Source organism: Bidens hawaiensis, unplaced genomic scaffold (assembly GCF_021521415.1).
Source record: "Bidens hawaiensis isolate Kalapana, Puna unplaced genomic scaffold, B.hawaiensis_p1.1 tig00008946_1, whole genome shotgun sequence".
NCBI lineage: Eukaryota > Viridiplantae > Streptophyta > Magnoliopsida > Asterales > Asteraceae > Bidens > Bidens hawaiensis.
This window is the reverse complement of record NW_027491650.1, coordinates 453,349-470,269: the sequence shown is the minus strand read 5'-3', so window position 1 is coordinate 470,269 and position 16,921 is coordinate 453,349. Positions and strand designations below refer to the sequence as shown.

Here is a 16,921-nt window from a genome sequence, read left to right as displayed (position 1 = left end):
TTCAACTTATTTACACACGACACAAATGACGGAAAGATAACCCTTGAAAACTTTAATTAAATCAACGTTAGACATTAAAAATGCTACACAATACTTTGTTTTGTATTTATTTTCTACGTACGACTTTTACTTGTGACTCCCTAAAGCATGTTAAACACGGGTGGGGCATGACGCCTCAATATTGACCACTCTTAGGAGCATCACTCTCTCTCTCTTGATCCATTTTTTCTTTCATTGTTTTCAACTTCGAACGTTATTCCTACGAAATTCGTCTACACATCACCAACGAACTTTTCAAGGCAATAAGAGATATTTTAAAACAGTGGGGGTGATTATTAACTTATCTTTAAACTATATTTATGTATCCTATATACCTTTATGATTGTTTGTGTATAACTTTTGAATACATAATTATTATATTTTATCTTCGTTAAAAAAATCCATGTAATCAGGCCCAACCCAAATGAGGGCTACCCGCTACAAACCCAAGTTCAATCTCCCCAGAGACCTATAATTATTAAAAAAATGTATATATATATTTTATATATAATTGTATTTTAAAACAATAACCTATAAATTACTTATTGTTACAATAACAATAATGGAAATAGTGCCCGTCCACGAGACCAAATGTCATGGTTATAAATAATTAAAAATGTTATTTAGGGGGCTTTTTTTACTCGTTCGAGCCACGAAACTATAAAAAATTCTCAGAGACAATCTGACATGTAATACACAGGTCCAAAGACGTTTTAAAAAAACTTCCTAATAAACATACTTAAATGCATTAACATAAATTCTAAGTTTCCATTTATACTTTGAGAATTTAAATTACTAGCTTTTTTCAGAAAAGAAAACTACTTATATTGTACAAAATTTGCTACCCTAAAAATATAAAAATAAAAATAAATAAAAAACTTTTCTTACTAACGTCTATATTCCGGCGTACGTCAAAAGAAAGCATCCTCGACTACCGTTAACCTCTCCGTTACCGTTACCGTTACCGTTAACGTCTAACGTTTTAACTCTCCACAAGCATTCCGTCATCTCCATCCACATTTCCGTTATCTTCACCCGGTTGTGTACACTCCATCTTATGACCTAACTTCCAGTCGAGCGCTTGACACGCTCGGGAACAGTAATTAACTGTTCCGCAAACGGAACACCGCCGGAACTCATGGAGTCTGGTCTCCGGTCTGCCACAACCCGCGTGTGAGCATAACCGGAGACTAGCTCCCGGTACCTCCCCGGCAAACCAATCAGACAAAAATTGGTTTGCCGGGTTAGGCTCCGGCGGTGGTACGTTACACCCAAAATCACTCAGCAACGGACAACCTGGCCCCACTAGGTTGGGGACAGGTTGTCCGTTGCGGAGATGGGGTAACGGATTCCACGTAAGCCAGTTACCCGATACCAATGAGGCGGGTGTTGTGGATAGTACCGCTGCGAGCTCACGCGCGTTCGCTTGAACTAAAAACCGCCGCCCTTCGGCGATGTTCTGGCGAACGCCGTAGCCGTCCTGGAGACAATGTCCGAGCTCCCGGAGCGCGTCAATGTGGCCGAGAAACGCCGCGCGGGCGCATAACGCCACACCGGCGCGTAAGTCCTTGTCGGTTTTGGTCCCGCCGCTGCCGTTGAACTGAATCACCGCTAGCGAGTACAACGACGGCGCGTGGGAATTTATCGCCGCTTTCGCCATTAACGACGCGCCGCTTCCTCGGTTTTGCAAACAGTAAAAACGAATCTGATCAACACAGTAATAAAATTCTTCCGTCAATAAATAAATACCCAATACCCAGAAACAGAATGTTGAATAAAAAAAAACGAATCTGAGCAACGCAGAAATAAAATTCTTCCGTCAATAAATACCCAATACCCAGAAACAGAATGTTGAATATAAAAAAAAAAAAAACGAATCTGAGTGACGAAGAAATAAAATTACACTAACCATGCCGAGCGTGTAACACGCCTCAACATTCCCAGCATCCGAGCACCGTTTCAAAAACCGGTGAGTCGATTCGGACCAATTCTTCGCCTTCACCGCAAACGTTTTCGAAGACGCTTTCGACAACACCAGTGAATTAGCACCTAACTCGTTTAATCTCTTACATCTACCCAACAAACCACAAATACAAAAAACACAAATCAATTAATAATAATAATAATAAAACTTAACAAACTTTTTTTTTCATTTATTTCGCGAACGCTTACGTGGAAAAAACATTAACAAAATCCGTCGCACAACGAGCCGATGACCCGAGTTTAGCTAAAATAAACAAGACGATATCGTCGGGAAGCGAATCGAATAAATCACACTGGCCCGAAACAGTCATTCGACACGACTTTACACGTTTCGGACATGGTATCATATAATCACGCTGAAAATCACTTATTTTTCTTCTTTTGTCACAAATAATATTATTATTTGCCTTTGAATAATAACCACCTCTTCTTGTTCTCATTTCCTTGTGTGTAAAAACACTAGAGATATAGATATAGAGAAAGTGTACGTATAGGTTGTGTGATATTAATATGGGAAGGGAAAACTGAGGCCTTATATATATAGATAGGAAGCAAGAGGGGTTAGATGAAACACAACAACGAAAACGACGCCGCCGAACATTAAAATGTAGATTTGACAATTAAAATAACATTTTTTTGGCCCTCGGTTACGGGTGTGTACGGTTCGATTCGGTCATCAGTTTTGATTAAATTAGTCAATCGGTTTTTCGTTAATCAGATCTGTTTATTCGGGGTGCTTTTTTTTTGAATGGCCAACGGCAAAAACCACCGTCATCTGACCCAACCCAGCCGTACAGTTATTAGTCTCGATTAAATTAGTCAATTGTTTTTCGTTAATTAGTTCCGTTTATTCGGGGGGGTTTTTTTTGAACGGCCAACGGCAAAAGGCCACCGTTATCTGGCCCAACCCTGCCACCGTTATCTGGCCCAACCATGTGGTATAGTTTTTTTTTTTTTTTACTCATGAAGTTTTATATAATTTACTATAAAACGATTACAATAAAGTGGCAGGCAAACGGGCAACAAGTTGCGCCGCAACCCCCTTTTGAACAGCAAAGCCAATCCTGCTAAAAACGAAGTTTTGGGACCTAGAAGCTGAAGAGGTTCCGTGTACGACGCGCTGAACCCTACTCAAAAATTTCACAGCCTCTGGAGCCAGAAAACCAAATGTATCAAAGGCAAAGGGTAGAAAGACATGTTGATTATCTAAACAAGCTTTCTCGTGTTTAACAACTTTGCCCGATTCAGCCTTCAACGCAGCCTGACCCACAACAAACCCACGGTCCCTGAGCCCAACAACACATTAGATGTCACTCATGTCGCCTACCAACATAAAGTCGCCACAACCTTCATAGTAAACCCAAGTAAAGCATCATGTTAATTATTGGGTATGGAATAATAATAACCCAATATAAACACCAAAAAGAAGTCAAGTTTGATTACTATTGTCAAGTTCTCCTTGTTGTTTTGAGGCTTAAGAGGTTAAAAATGATTCAACCAAGCATCCCAAGATTCCTAAGCTAGGTTGAATGGTATCTAAGATAGAAAGGCCTACTTGACAACTTTGTTGGACATCAATTCATATGTTTTGTCACTTCTATTGACCTAACAATATTAAATTGGGGGCATCTTTTGTTGGTATCAACTTTAAAGAAAATCAAACACCAAATAGTCCAAAGTGTTATAAGAAAACTATATATTTGTTCATGGTGATTGTTTTTATGTTAGTGATCGTAAAATAAACCGAATCTGATCCACCTCATAATGCGTCACTAGGGTGTAGAAATGCCAAAACTAGCTCGAACTTTAATTGAACCTCTTTTAATAAACAAACTTGTGCCCGAACTTCACTAACGTCACTAGGGTGTGTTTAGAATTTGAGGAGTAGCTCCTCCAACAAGAATTCGTTATCTTTTGGACCATCTTCAGATCATTCACATATCAAACTCAAATTAAACACCACCTTAAATGTCAAGGTGTTTTTATGAGAAATATATTTCCTCATTATACATTTTTAGAAGAAAATTCTACAAATGGTACTTGTGGTTTGATCATTTTGCAAGTATGGTCCTTAAATTTTAAAAATCACAAACTTAGTTCAAACATTTTTACATCACTGTTCCGCTAAAAACTAATCAGGATTAACAATGGTGACTAAACATGCAACCTACACAAATATTTGAACCAAATTTGCATTTTTTTAAATCTAAGGACTAAATTCGCAAAATGGTCTAATTTTCTCTCTTTTTTAGTTTAACTAATTTACTTTTTCAAAAAGCTTAAAATATATTTTTGTCCCACAAATAAAAAAAGTTTTAAATAATTACCACACATAAACTTTAAACTTTACAAACAACTATCCCAAATTACAATGAATTGAACTAGGGATGATCGGTATCGGTACCAAAAATTTGGATCCCGAAAATCTCAAATTCTTTGTACTTCCGAACCGAATATACCTGTATGGTTTCAATATTGAAGGTAAATTTTCGGAAAATATCAGTACCATACACATCCCGAAACTCAAAACTTTGGTACCGATTTAGTACCGACGATACCGATTTCGGTACCAATACCGGCGACGAATTTGCTCTTCCTTAAATTGAATGACTTCAAATGAAATTTACTATTTCTTTATATTTTGTGAATGCAATCAAATAATAATCAATATTCCTGTAATGCAAATGCCACGGCCGGCCGCCGTCTCGGATGCCTAACATGTTCCTGATTACGACCATTTTTCGACTTTAATATGGTCCTTATGTCGGACTATGCTTAAATGATTAAAATCAAACGAAAAATTAAAATATAAATTAATCATCCATATTTTGACTTTAATGTTTTAATCATCGAATCTTACGGTCATCAGGCAATCAATTAGGTTTACATTGTCAAATGTTTTATAGACGGATTTATGGAATTTAAGCAATTCCGCCGTCTACACGAAAAAACTAGCATGGCAGACACAACGCATGATAAAAACGAATATTAGTGGTTTTGAAGAAACACTAACCGGACCCCAAGCAGATTACTGGTAACCTGGGGGTTAGATAGATGTTTCCCACGAGGGGTTAGACCCAGAGAAGATGGTTCTTCTGATAACCTACAAAACAGACACCGTGAGCTTGTCACTGAGAAGGGGGGGTTCCTCCTTGTGACTACCCTCCGGCGTGAGAATCAGACTAGATTGCTATTTAAATAAGTGTATATTAAGAGATTGCTAGAGCAGATATCAGGTATAATATGATGATACAAGATAAGATCAGATGGTCATACCATTTGTGGTATTTATAGCCGAAGGTAGGTTTCCAAGGAGGTGTGGCCGGCTGAATAGTATTCCTGTTCAACCAACAGTGGCTTACGCACGTGCCCTGCTGGTAGTTGGTGGGTAGGCAGCGGCTGATAGTGACCAGGCCTGCTGTGTACCATTCCTTTTCCACCAACTGCCGGCTATGCACGTGGTATGGCAGTAGTTGGTGAGTAGGCAGCGGCTAATAGTGACACAGTACAGGAGCATGCTGCTCGCCATACTGTTGTCAATAAGCTGTCGTATCTTTAGTCAGATCTTTTGCCCATACCTCGTCAGGTACAGTACAGAAGATCTTCCCGTATCGTACGGACTGGTTTATTTGGGCGGGAGTATTCCCCCTCCCGCCCTTGTGCGGGATTGTTCCCGGCTTTGCTCATTCCTTCAGGTGACACTGAGTGATTGAGAGCTAAGTGCCTTGTGCGTGTAGCCTTGCTGCGCGGGTGGCCTTCCCTGATGGCTTGTATCCGAAGCTGCGGGAACAGGCGGAGTCCTTCACCATCGGGAGGCATTTCCTGCGGGAACAGCTTGCGTACTGCGCGTAAGGACGTCACGTCTCTGAGCATGGTTGGTCCTGCGGATCCAGTTGGTTTCTGCGCAGACGTCCTTCTTCAAGGTGAGTCTTGCGGGTCCAACTGGGCTCTGCTGGGACCTACCTCTTCAAGTCCCCCCAGTCCAATGTTCTTCTCATGAGTGTTTAATAAAGTGAGGTGAACTTTTGGACTTAAGCAAAGGGTTTTGAAAAGGGGTTTTTTAAGGTTTTCCATGGGGATTCTTCCCGCGGAATCCTTGTCACTTGCAGAAATTCCCGAGTTTCCTGCTTGATCTTTGGGTATGATGCGGGTAGGTCTGTAACCTCCTCGCATGTCAGGAGCGTTGAGTCCCACTTGTGGATTCTCCATGAGGTTTTGGTAGTTTTGAACATAGTGATCAATTATGTTAAAACCACCAATTCCATCCTGGAGCTTCAAACAACGTAGTTCTCGACGTTCCCGCTATGCGGGGATGTTATTTCCGTTTCCGCAAGCATTGCCCAGAAGATCCTTCTTGGTTTCAATTCCCAGCGGAGCGCTAGGTATGTGAAGGGTTTTGCCTTAACACTGTACCCGCGCTCGTCTTACGGTTACTTTACTTCCAAGGTATTCCTGGCGTCAATTCCCTGCGGGTGCTAGGTATGTGAAGGGTTTTGCCTTAACACTGTACCCGCATCCGTCTTACGGTTACTTGGTTGCCAAGCAATTCTTGGCTTCAATTCCCTGCGGGTGCTACGTATGTGAAGGGTTTTGCCTTAACACTGTACCCGCATCCGTCTTACGGTTACTTGTTTGCCAAGGTTTTCTTGGCTTCAACTCCCTGCGGGTGCTAGGTATGTGAAGGGTTTTTCCTTTACACTGTACCCGCATCCGTCTTACGGTTACTTGTTTGCCAAGGTAAGGGGTATTTTCCCGCTTACTTTTGAATCTTTTTGAATTTTGAATTTTGAAATTCGAAGAGTTGGTGAAAAGATAAGAACAGTCTAAACCTCTGAAACGTCGTGCGAGGGTTTCTTCTGACTGTGTCAGGACGTGCAGGAAGTTATGGTGACGTGATAGTACATGGTCATTCCAGACGCTTTTTCAGGCGCGTGGGCGCGATTTTACGGGCGCGTGGCCGCGAAATTAATGGTATGCGTCCTGTCAATAGCTGTTGCCAGCTTGCTTTTTGCCACGTGTCATAGTTTCATTGCACCTTCGTTTTCTCTCTCTTCCGCATTAATTTCATCGCATTAATTGCGATTAGTATATAAAGTGGGAGAGGGTTCTTTGTAATCCACACTTTCACTCTTCTCTTCATCTTCTAAGCGATTTCCGGCGAATACTCACCTTTTCAGGCAAGCATTTTCCCGAAATCGTTTTCTTCTTCTTTTACAAGATGTCTCGTGATCTCGAATCTACAGCTGATGACAAGAGTACTGCTGGCGAGTGCCAGTGTGCTCTGCCTGGCGATCTGTATCGGTACGTCGTCAGGAAGTTCATGCTCGAGTCTCTCGAGCCTGAGTTTCCTGAACCCCATCAGACGGTGTACGATGCCCCCAGAGGTAAGATCGGGGTTTATGCTGCATTCTTTGTTTATGGGAATCTTAGGTTCCCATTGACAAAGTTTGTTTACCGTGTCCTTGAGAGGCATGGTGTTCATTTGACCGAGTTGCACCCGATGGCGATTGCCAAGATTCGGCACTTCGAGTGGGTGTGCCGGATTTTAGGCATTGAGCCCTATGTTGACCGCCTGATGACCTTCTACACTTGGAGGTGCATCCAGGGGTGGTACACGTTGATAACCCGGATTAAGGGTTTGAGGATTTGCGCAACCGAGCGCAGTCTTCGCGCGTGGAAGAGGGAGTTCTTCATCATATCCGCTCGCGCCATCCCCCTTGCCATGAAGTTTAAGAACGGGCAAGCTCTTCCCAGCCTTCACGCCTCCAACTACGAGGAGGCGGAATGGTTTTCGAGGATTTCCCGGGTCCAATCTCCGGTTTACCGGTTTGCGGAGTCCGGGATGGTGATGTTGGGGATGAGCCGGGTGTGGAAGGCGGCGGATGCGCAAAAGGTTCCGATCGTCCTCGAATACGGTTCGAACTCTGTTCCTTACGGTATGCTTTGTTTCTTTTTGTTGATTCTGAATTTTTTCTAACTTTTTCTGTTTATTTCAGAGGGGAACGACCTGCAGTCGCTCCTGAACCCGCGGGAGGCTGACGGTCCCGCTCGGATGGGTACTCGTGCTCTAGACGAGAACGAGTTGCCCATCCTAAAACAAACTGCGGGTCGGTTCGTGGAGGTCTACCCGCTAGGCCACGAGATCCTGAGCGCCAGGCGGCCATGTAAGGCGCTATTCAACCCTCGACCCCTCAATGTTGAAACCTCTGCTGGAATTCCTCTAATCGTATGTTCTGATGAGGAATCCGCAGATGGTCCTCCGTTGGTGCGGAAGAAGAAGGCTGCCGGCGGGAAGGGAAAGGAGAAGGTGGCCTCCACTGCCGATCCGGCGCCTCGGTCTGATTCGGAGACCGAGAGCGAAGAGGTGGCGGGGAATCCCGGTGGTGATAAGACCACCGCTCCGGAGGCTGCGACTGTCACCTCCGGAGAGCCCAAGAAGACGACGGTAACCGGCGCAAAGAGGCCGGCTCCATCGGGTTCGTCCCCGCCTCTCCGTACCTTTAGGCTCAAGAAAGCCCGTAAGTACAAATTCCTTGTCTTTTAACTTCATAGCTTAATATCATTTAACACTTATCTTCTTTACGCAGGCGTGGATGTTGACGCATTCCAGGGTGGAGCGCAGAGGAGTACCTCTCCGCCAATGACGGTAGGCTTGGTCAGCCTACCTGAGGCGTCGACCCAGGCGCCTGCGCCTGCTTCCGCTGGTTCAGTTACTCACTCCTTTGAGCCGACTGTTCCAGCTGAGATGACGTCACCGCCGGCTGTGAGTGCGATTTTTACAGCATCTTTCACCGAGCCGGCGGTTACTATTGCTGCGGATTCCGCGGCGGCGACCGCGGCGGCTGCTACCATGCCCCCGTCATCGGCAACAACGGCCGATCCATCAGGTACGCATGGGGCTTCTCGCCAATCTCTGCCACCTTCCCATCTGCCTGACCTCTTGGATGGATTTCCCTTGGGTTCAGGTGATGGGTTCGGCGGCAATCGGCCTGTTATTGACCCTACAGGTGCGCAGGGTTCTTTTGGCCCTTTTCATATTTTTTTTATCATCTTTTTCTAACTGCTTTATGGTTTTTGCAGTGTCGGATTCCAATGAAGTTTATGTTCCACGATGGAACATTCGCCGAGGAACAACCCTTCGCACCCCTGTGGAGTGCGTGGAATGGGCTCGTCACGCTGCTCCCAGTGGTGCGTTGGGGGAAGCCATGGCTAGCTACCAGGAGGGTAGGCTAACCAATGAGTTTCGGGTTCTCCTGGCCCGGATGCAGCCGCGCGTCGAGCTGCTTTGTCGTGAAAACGACAAGTTAAAAGCAGCTCGCCTTAAAGAAGTGGCTCAGGCGCGGGCTGTCCGGGAGGAGAACCAAAGGCTTTCCGCAGTGGCTGCGGAAAAGGAGAAGGCCTTCAAGGCCCTCGAGGTTGAAGTTCAGGCTCGACTCGAGGCCCGTTCCAAGGCTGCCCAAGCTGTTAATGAACAGCTTCGGCTGGCTAAGGAAACTGCGAGGAACGCAACCGAGAGGGCCACCAAGGCTGAAGCTGTTGCTGAGCCTCTACGCGTGGAGAATGAAGAGCTTAAAGCCAAATTAGAGGCTCTCCAGCAGGCTCATGATGCCTTGGCGATGGAAGACGCCAAAAAGCTCCAGGAGATCTTGGACCAGAGGGGGGTGCTTGACCATACTGAGCGGAAGCTAAAGGGCGTCGAAGAGGCTGCGGCTAAAGAAGTGTTGCTTGCCAACCTCAACAAGAGTGAAGCCGAACGCGCCCGTGACGAAGCTCAAGCTGCCCTCCAAGAAGCTCTGGTTGCCAAGGAATGGCTTCTTCGAGAAGCGTTGTCTCAGGTATGTTTTCATGTCTTTACGCTTTTCTTTGTAAATAGAAAAGGTTTTGACACTTGTATATTTTCTTTTGTAGGTTGTGCATCGAGTCTTTACCGAGACGTCTTATGACGATGCTATGAGCGCAGCCCTCAACGCTTCTCACGAGGATGGGGAAAAGGCCGGCTTCCTGCTTGGTCTAGGGTTCGTTGAGAAAGGCATCCCGCCTTCCAACTTCCCTTTATTCGATGTAGATACTGAAGCTGTATACGACCAAGCAGTAAATCAATACGCCGCCTTCCCGCATCCGGTAGTGGAGAAGGTAAACGAAGTTGCTGCTACTGATGATGGGCTAGCTATCCTTAAAGCTTTCCTTGAACTGCCACGCTCTACTGATGGTGCTGGTCCAAGTGGAAGTGGCCCTGAAGCCTGATCCTGAAGATCCCTTCCCACTGCTAGGATAGATTTAGCTTGTATAGATTTATTTTCTTGTAGGCGGGTAGTTACCCGGCCATTCTTGTAATGATTCATTGTGAAATATAAATCTTTTTGCGGGTAAGACCGCTATTTTCTTTGGATTCCTTGCTTTATAAACGTTATATGACTTGCATACTCTAGTTTAAATTAGCAATTTTCCAAGTGTAGAATAAGTTAACCTTTGAACGTGGTAGATAATAGGTTGAAGTTTTGCTTCCTCTTTCGTGATTGTGCGGGTAGGACCGTCACTTGCACTTAGTAGGATGGCTAAACTTTACCTATATCTGACCTGCGTGTAGGTTTTCCTCATCTTTTTTGAAATTTCTAAGTGTTTAGGATAAGTTAACCTTTGAACGTGGTAGATAATAGGTGTGAAGTTTTGCTTCCTCTTTCGTGATTGTGCGGGTAGGACCGTCACTTACACTCAGTAGGATGGCTAAACTTTACCTATATCTGACCTGCGTGTAGGTTTTCCTCATCCTTTTGTTAGAAATTTTCTTGAATAACCGTTCGACGCGCGGTTGTTAATAGGTTAGTGTTTAGTTTCCTCTCATGATTCATGCGGATAGACCAGCACTTTCATTTAATGGGATGACTGAACTTTTCCCATTCGACTGACCTGCGTGAAGGTTTGCCGTTTTTTGGGTTTATGCGGGTTTTGCCGCCTTCCCCAGCCAACGACTTTTCACGTAATTATGCGGTGAAAACCGGCATATTAGTGTTTAATAAATTAACCGTTCGACGCTTGGTTGTTGATAGGTTAGTGTTCAGTTTCCTCTCATGATTCATGCGGATACACCGGCACTTTCATTTAGTGGGATGACTGAACTTTTCCCCGTCAACTGACCTGCGTGAAGGTTTATCGTGTTTTGGGTTTATGCGGGTTTTGCCGCCTTCCCCACGCAACGACTTTCACATTTTTGTATGCGGTGAAAACCGGCATATTTGTTTTGAATAAATTGACCTCTCGACGCGCGGTTGTTAATGGGTTAGTGTTCAGTTTCCTCTCATGATTCATGCGGATAGACCGGCACTTTCATTTAGTGGGATGACTGAACTTTTCCCCGTCAACTGACCTGCGTGAAGGTTTGCCGTTTTTTGGGTTTATGCGGGTTTTGCCGCCTTCCCCATGCAACGACTTTCCACGTAATTATGCGGTGAAAACCGGCATATCCGTGTTGATAGTTCATAAAAGTATAAATGTAAAATCATCAGCATCGATGTTTTAAGAAGAATCATTTCCATTAGAAGTGGCTCTTGGCCTTTTCTTTACAAATTTGGAATTGATTTACATGCAAACTGTGTAAATGAGCTCCCTTCCATGTTGTTGGGATGGGAGTGCCATCGAGCCGATACGCACCTGGTTCGGGATCTCGTTCTTTACGCAGCATGTAGTCTCCATATTGAAGCTGGAATTTTTATTCGTGTTTTCCCCAGCTGGGGTTCTACACGCATCAGCCTGCTCAGCGTTCATTGCGCCACTAGGTGCGCGAGCGTCCCATCTCTGACAAATGCTTCGACCATGTCCTTTACGTCTATGCATTCTTCGGTGTTGTGGCCTTTTGTTCTGTGAAAGTCACAGTATTTGTTCCGATCAGCATTGTGACGATGTCGGATTACTGGAGGCTTTGGCCATGGGAGCTCATCAGTGGCGAATATCTCGATGACGCTTTTGGTGAGCGGCGTCCATCTGGAGTTCTGGTTCGACCGTACGTTATCCCTTCCGCCTAACCGATGTTGCAAGCCGGATGAGGTGTCAAAGTTTACCCTTGACTGCCAAATGCCTAGCTTTCGCTTTTTGTTTAATCGGGCGGTAAGGACGTTGTCTTCCCTTGTTTTCTGGGTGTAGAGGTTTGTGCTCTGTGGGAGATCTCTACCCAGTTGCTTCTCCGTTTCCGCAAAGCGTTTAGCTGCTGTCATGATGGCATCCCATGTGGATGGCATGCCATCTTTACCCGTTAAGGTGCGGATGAGCTCTGGGTCGTTCGCGCCCTGAATAAAAGCAGCGCGAACAAGATATTCGCTAATGTTACTCAGACTTAGCTTCTTCGAGTTGAAGCGAGTGATGAAGTCTAGCAAAGATTCATCTTTCTCTCGAATGCATTTGAGGATTGTCCATTGCTCCTCGGTATACTTTCTTTGCTGGCTGAAGTGTTGGCTAAACTTCTGTTGGAAGTCTGCCCAGTCGTAGATGTGGTTGACCGGTAGACGATCGAACCACGCTCTAGCAGCCCCCACTAGCGTCATTTGGAACATGTAACACCACGTAGGTTCCGTCCAACTACTGACGGTTGCCCTCGCTATGAATCTGTTCAAATGATCATCTAGGTCAGATATACCATCATATGTGCCTATGCTGTACATTTGTTTGGCACTTTTTGGGGCGATTGCTTCCGCAATGTCCTTTGCAAATTTGGACGTTCCCGCATTTGCAACGTTTGGTCTGAATGTTTTGGAGAAGTCACGTGGATTTCCACCTGTGTTTTTTGGTTTGAAGGCTTGTCCAAAATGCCTTGTCGGTTGGGAGTCCGTTTCCCTACGCTTCCCTTTTGCCCTATGGCGAGGGTTCGCGTCGGAGTCGGATTCCTCCGAGTCATCGTCCAAGTATTCGAATTCGTCGGCCTGTTGGACGGAACGCAAGCGTTCGTCCAACTCAGCTTGGAATTCCTTTTGTCGTGCCTCCGCCCATGCCTTAACTTCATCGAGAGTTTGGCGGGGGAGTCTTGTTCGTTTCTCAAACTGGGTATCGGTGAGTCACGGTGAGCGATTATTTACTGCACTTGCCCCAGCTTGGGTGACTGGGGTAGTGTTCGTAATATTTACTTCCCTTGCCCCGGCTTGGGTAACCGGCGTAGTGTTTGTAAAGACTGTGTAGCCGGTATTCCCCCCAGTAGCTGGGGTTGTGGTTACCGGAGTTTCTTTAACCATCTTAGAAGTTTGAAAAAACTGGAGAAAAATGTTCTAGCTTTATGCACGGATGGCGCCAATGAAGAAACACTAACCGGACCCCAGGCAGATTACTGGTAACCTGGGGGTTAGATAGATGTTTCCCACGAGGGGTTAGACCCAGAGAAGATGGTTCTTCTGATAACCTGCAAAATAGACACCGTGAGCTTGTCACTGAGAAGGGGAGGTTCCTCCTTGTGACCACCCTCCGGCGTGAGAATTAGACTAGATTGCTCTTTAAATAAGTGTATATTAAGAGATTGCTAGAGCAGATATCAGGTATAATATGATGATACAAGATAAGATCAGATGGTCATACCATTTGTGGTATTTATAGCCGAAGGTAGGTTTCCAAGGAGGTGTGGCCGGCTGAATAGTATTCCTGTTCAACCAACAGTGGCCTACGCACGTGCCCTGCTGGTAGTTGGTGGGTAGGCAGCGGTTGATAGTGACCAGGCCTGCTGTGTACCATTCCTTTTCCACCAACTGCCGGCTATGCACGTGGTATGGCAGTAGTTGGTGAGTAGGCAGCGGCTAATAGTGACACAGTACAGGAGCATGCTGCTCGCCATACTGTTGTCAATAAGCTGTCGTATCTTTAGTCAGATCTTTTGCCCATACCTCGTCAGGTACAGTACAGAAGATCTTCCCGTATCGTACGGACTGGCTTATTTGGGCGGGAGTATTCCCCCTCCCGCCCTTGTGCGGGATTGTTCCCGGCTTTGCTCATTCCTTCAGGTGACACTGAGTGATTGAAAGCTAAGTGCCTTGTGCGTGTAGCCTTGCTGCGCGGGTGGCCTTCCCTGATGGCTTGTATCCGAAGCTGCGGGAACAGGCGGAGTCCTTCACCATCGGGAGGCATTTCCTGCGGGAACAGCTTGCGTACTGCGCGTAAGGACGTCACGTCTCTGAGCATGGTTGGTCCTGCGGATCCAGTTGGTTTCTGCGCAGACGTCCTTCTTCAAGGTGAGTCTTGCGGGTCCAACTGGGCTCTGCTGGGACCTACCTCTTCAGGTTTTGTACGAGGAATTTTAAGACGGTGGTATATGCTTTTCACGTGTTGAGTAAATGTCACAAGGCTTAAAGTGGCGTTGTTTGAAAAGTATAATCGAAATAGATACAGTTATTACTGTAAGAACCTTATAATGTAACTTTATATAAACTGACAATATTCTTTAACAAGCAATAAATAAAACCTGGCTAGCCTGGGTAACCTAATGGTAAAATACGACCTCATACGCTCACGATCACAAATATCCTGAGTAGCACAAACTCACCATCTCTAGTTCTGAGGAAACCCCGTTGCTGAAGATCCACTATCGTAAAACCAGGTTGGAAACAAATTCTAACCTCAGACATGCGGCCTCCATTTCAAATCTTTGATTCCCTTTAAGTATTAGGCTGAGAGGTGTGGAGCGCGAGAGGGGGCGCGTGAGCCCATCCGCTCGCGCCCCGGGGCGCGAGCACCACACCACCGAGGCGCGAGAGGGGCGCGAGCACGGCTTTCAAGGCAGGCGCAAGAGGCCTCGCGGCTGGGAATAGCGTGGGAATGTTAAATATAGCCGTTGGGCTCATAAAAAAATAAAAAAAAAAAACCGCTCGCGCCCCCTGCTCGCGCCCCTCCACACCAGGGCCAGGGGCGCGAGCGAGCGGGGGCTCCAACACCCATCTTATCAAGTTTCTCTCTCTGCCACACGTCACAATGTTATTGGCTGGAGCCCCCACTCGCGCCCCCTCTTGCGCCCCCCACACCCCTCAGCCTTAGTTGAGCTAAAGGTGATTGATGTCAATATTATTTAACTGTTAATGATTAAGATGAATGTAAATTATGTTTAGAGACTTGAAATAGGTATTATTTTTTTTAACAAATAATATTAAATATTATTTTTATTTTATCAAACTTCTATAGCAAATAATACCATACAAGGGTAAGTTTGATGGAATAGAAAAAAGTGGCATCTTAATATTAATTAAGATTTTTATCTATACTAATTCTATACAAGGGTAAGCTTGATGGAATAGAAAAAAGGCATCTTAATATTAACTAAAATTTATACAAAAGAACACATATTAGTTAAATGTGTTTAAAATATATTCTTAGGGGACAGGTTAGAAAATTTACATAAAAACAGAAAGAATAAACATTTAAAAAGAAAAAGGATAAAGAAAAAAAATAAAGAAGTTAAGAACTTGTACGTTATTGACTCAAGAGAATGACATGTTAACATGAAGCTAAACTCCCATCCTTTTAAGCAAACTTTAACCATCAAATAATTAGACCGCCAAGTAATAATAATATAATTAACAATAATAGCTTTTAGTCAAACTTCATTAGTTTAGTCTCAAATGGCAAAATCACTAAGGAGTAAATTACTAATTTATGTCAAAATCATGTCTCTTGTTACTATTGAGTTTTATGATTTGATGGGGGGGATGTTTTGGAGTGGGTAATATATTATTAAAAGTGATATATATTCAAAATATATGTCTACTAAAATGATAGATTTATCTATATTATCATTAAAATAATAGCCACGAGCTTATTATAAAATTATGATTTATGATTTTGTTTCATAAGATAATTGATTTGAGTTTTGTATACCAATTTCTACTCATAAATTACATATTTCATGATGTAAATTGCATAAACATAGAATGAAACTGGTAGTCATGTATTACCCTTTTTGATCGTCGATTATTAGAAAATATCCATTTTGTTAGGTTTATGATACGCGTCGATCATGCCATCCACAACTTCTTGTATCAAATGTGTGTTATTAGGGTTTAGTATGCATTTTGTGCGACATGTTTAGTAGAGTTTGATGATCTTTTATGCTTACATAGCCTATGGTTCTATTCTCAAAATTTTTATGTTTACATTATTAGATATCTAACAGCATATTATTCATTTCTCACTAAACCTATATATATAACTAATTTAAAACAATATATGAAATTATGTTAATACTTTTATATGAATTTGCATGTTTCAATTTTAATATATGAAGATCTTTTTCTTTTTTTTAAGAGCAAATTTATTTCAACATAAAATCCCCCAAAATCTGCACTTGCGAGAATTTAAACCCAACACCTTCACCTTGAAATGGAGGACACCATACCATTAGATTATTAGATAAATGGGGATAGTTTTACAACGCTTGATTTAACTGATTATGTATTTGGTTTGTGTTCTAGAAGAAATGTAGTTACTATGTATTAAAACCTCATTAGGGGTGTGCACAGTTCAATTTGTGTCGGTTTGGGATAAACCAAAACCAAAAACTGAAACATCGGTTTTTGAATTTTTGAAAATTGTTCAGTCCGACTTTTCTACAGTTTGCCTTTGCTATTGTTTCGGGTTTTTAGGATTTTCCATTTGAGTTTGAAATGCTTTGGACGATTTTTTTTCACTCAAACTAATGAATTTGAGCTTAAATCAACATATCAATTAATAACCAACTAATTCCTAAACATATGAGCTAAAATATTTGAGTTGCATATTTAGTAAAATTATTACAAATTTACGTAAAGATAATCACATGAAAATCTATAAATTCAGTGTGGTTTAGTTTTTGAACCTTTTCCAGTTTTCATTACATACAAAACCAAAACAAAACGTAACTTTTGTTTTTACAAAATCATAAAACCAAACCATTATTTTTTGT

At 43.5% G+C, this 16,921-nt stretch overlaps 1 protein-coding gene across 1 annotated transcript; it reads right to left on the bottom strand.

The window, feature by feature from the left end:
* Positions 1–912: 912 nt before the first annotated feature.
* Positions 913–2,503, bottom strand: LOC143530467 (F-box protein At1g67340-like). The gene is made up of 3 exons (XM_077025998.1): positions 2,212–2,503; positions 1,949–2,111; positions 913–1,744 (listed from the first exon to the last, which is right to left on the bottom strand). The coding sequence occupies exons 1-3, from the start codon at positions 2,460–2,462 to the stop codon at positions 1,022–1,024; spliced, it is 1,137 nt and encodes a 378-aa protein (XP_076882113.1). The 5' UTR covers positions 2,463–2,503; the 3' UTR covers positions 913–1,021.
* Positions 2,504–16,921: the final 14,418 nt, after the last annotated feature.

Coding starts and splice junctions, on each gene's coding strand:
- LOC143530467 (XM_077025998.1), bottom strand. CDS start 2,462: ATGAGAACAAGAAGAGGTGGTTATTATTCAAAGGCAAATAATAATATT. Junction 2,112..2,211: donor TTTGTTAATGTTTTTTCCAC/GTAAGCGTTCGC, acceptor TTTGTTGGGTAG/ATGTAAGAGATTAAACGAGT. Junction 1,745..1,948: donor CGTGTTACACGCTCGGCATG/GTTAGTGTAATT, acceptor TGTGTTGATCAG/ATTCGTTTTTACTGTTTGCA.